This window comes from Eimeria mitis, genomic scaffold (genome assembly GCF_000499745.2).
Source record: "Eimeria mitis Houghton genomic scaffold, Emh_scaff3481, whole genome shotgun sequence".
NCBI lineage: Eukaryota > Apicomplexa > Conoidasida > Eucoccidiorida > Eimeriidae > Eimeria > Eimeria mitis.
In genome coordinates this window covers 2,821-3,161 of record NW_013571822.1, presented here as the reverse complement: position 1 = coordinate 3,161, position 341 = coordinate 2,821, and the positions used below count along the sequence as shown (strand labels likewise).

The 341-nt window shown below is 64.2% G+C and overlaps 1 protein-coding gene across 1 annotated transcript in view; it reads right to left on the bottom strand.

Moving 5' to 3' along the window:
• Positions 1 to 341, bottom strand: part of EMH_0066530 (uncharacterized protein) — a gene marked incomplete at both ends in the record, with an annotated part of 2,167 nt that overhangs the window by 225 nt on the left and 1,601 nt on the right. Inside the window, one exon of the mRNA XM_013498514.1 lies at positions 3 to 189. Coding sequence (XP_013353968.1) covers positions 3 to 189 — 187 coding nt within the window. The remainder of the gene's footprint in view (positions 1 to 2; positions 190 to 341) is intronic.

The following is a 341-nucleotide window of genomic DNA, read 5'->3' as shown; positions in this document are numbered from 1 at the left end:
GGCTGGAGGACCCTTTAGCGCGGGCACACTTTGCTGCTGCTGCTGCTGCTGCTGCTGCTGCTGCTGCTGGCTCAGGCGAGCCATGGAGACAGCAGCAGAAACAGCAGCAGCAGCAGCAGCAGCAGCAGCAGCAGCTGCAGCAGCAGCTGCTGCTGCAAGGGTTGAGGCGGGGGCGCAGAGACATCCGCCCTGGGGGGGCCCGCGTAGACATCCGGCCGCTGCAGTGCGGCATCGTTGCTGCTGCTGTTTCTCTTACACCAGCAGCAGCAGCAGCAGCAGCAGCAGCAATAGAAGAACCAGAAGCAGCAGCAGGAGCTGCTGCAGCAGCAGCAGGAGCTGCT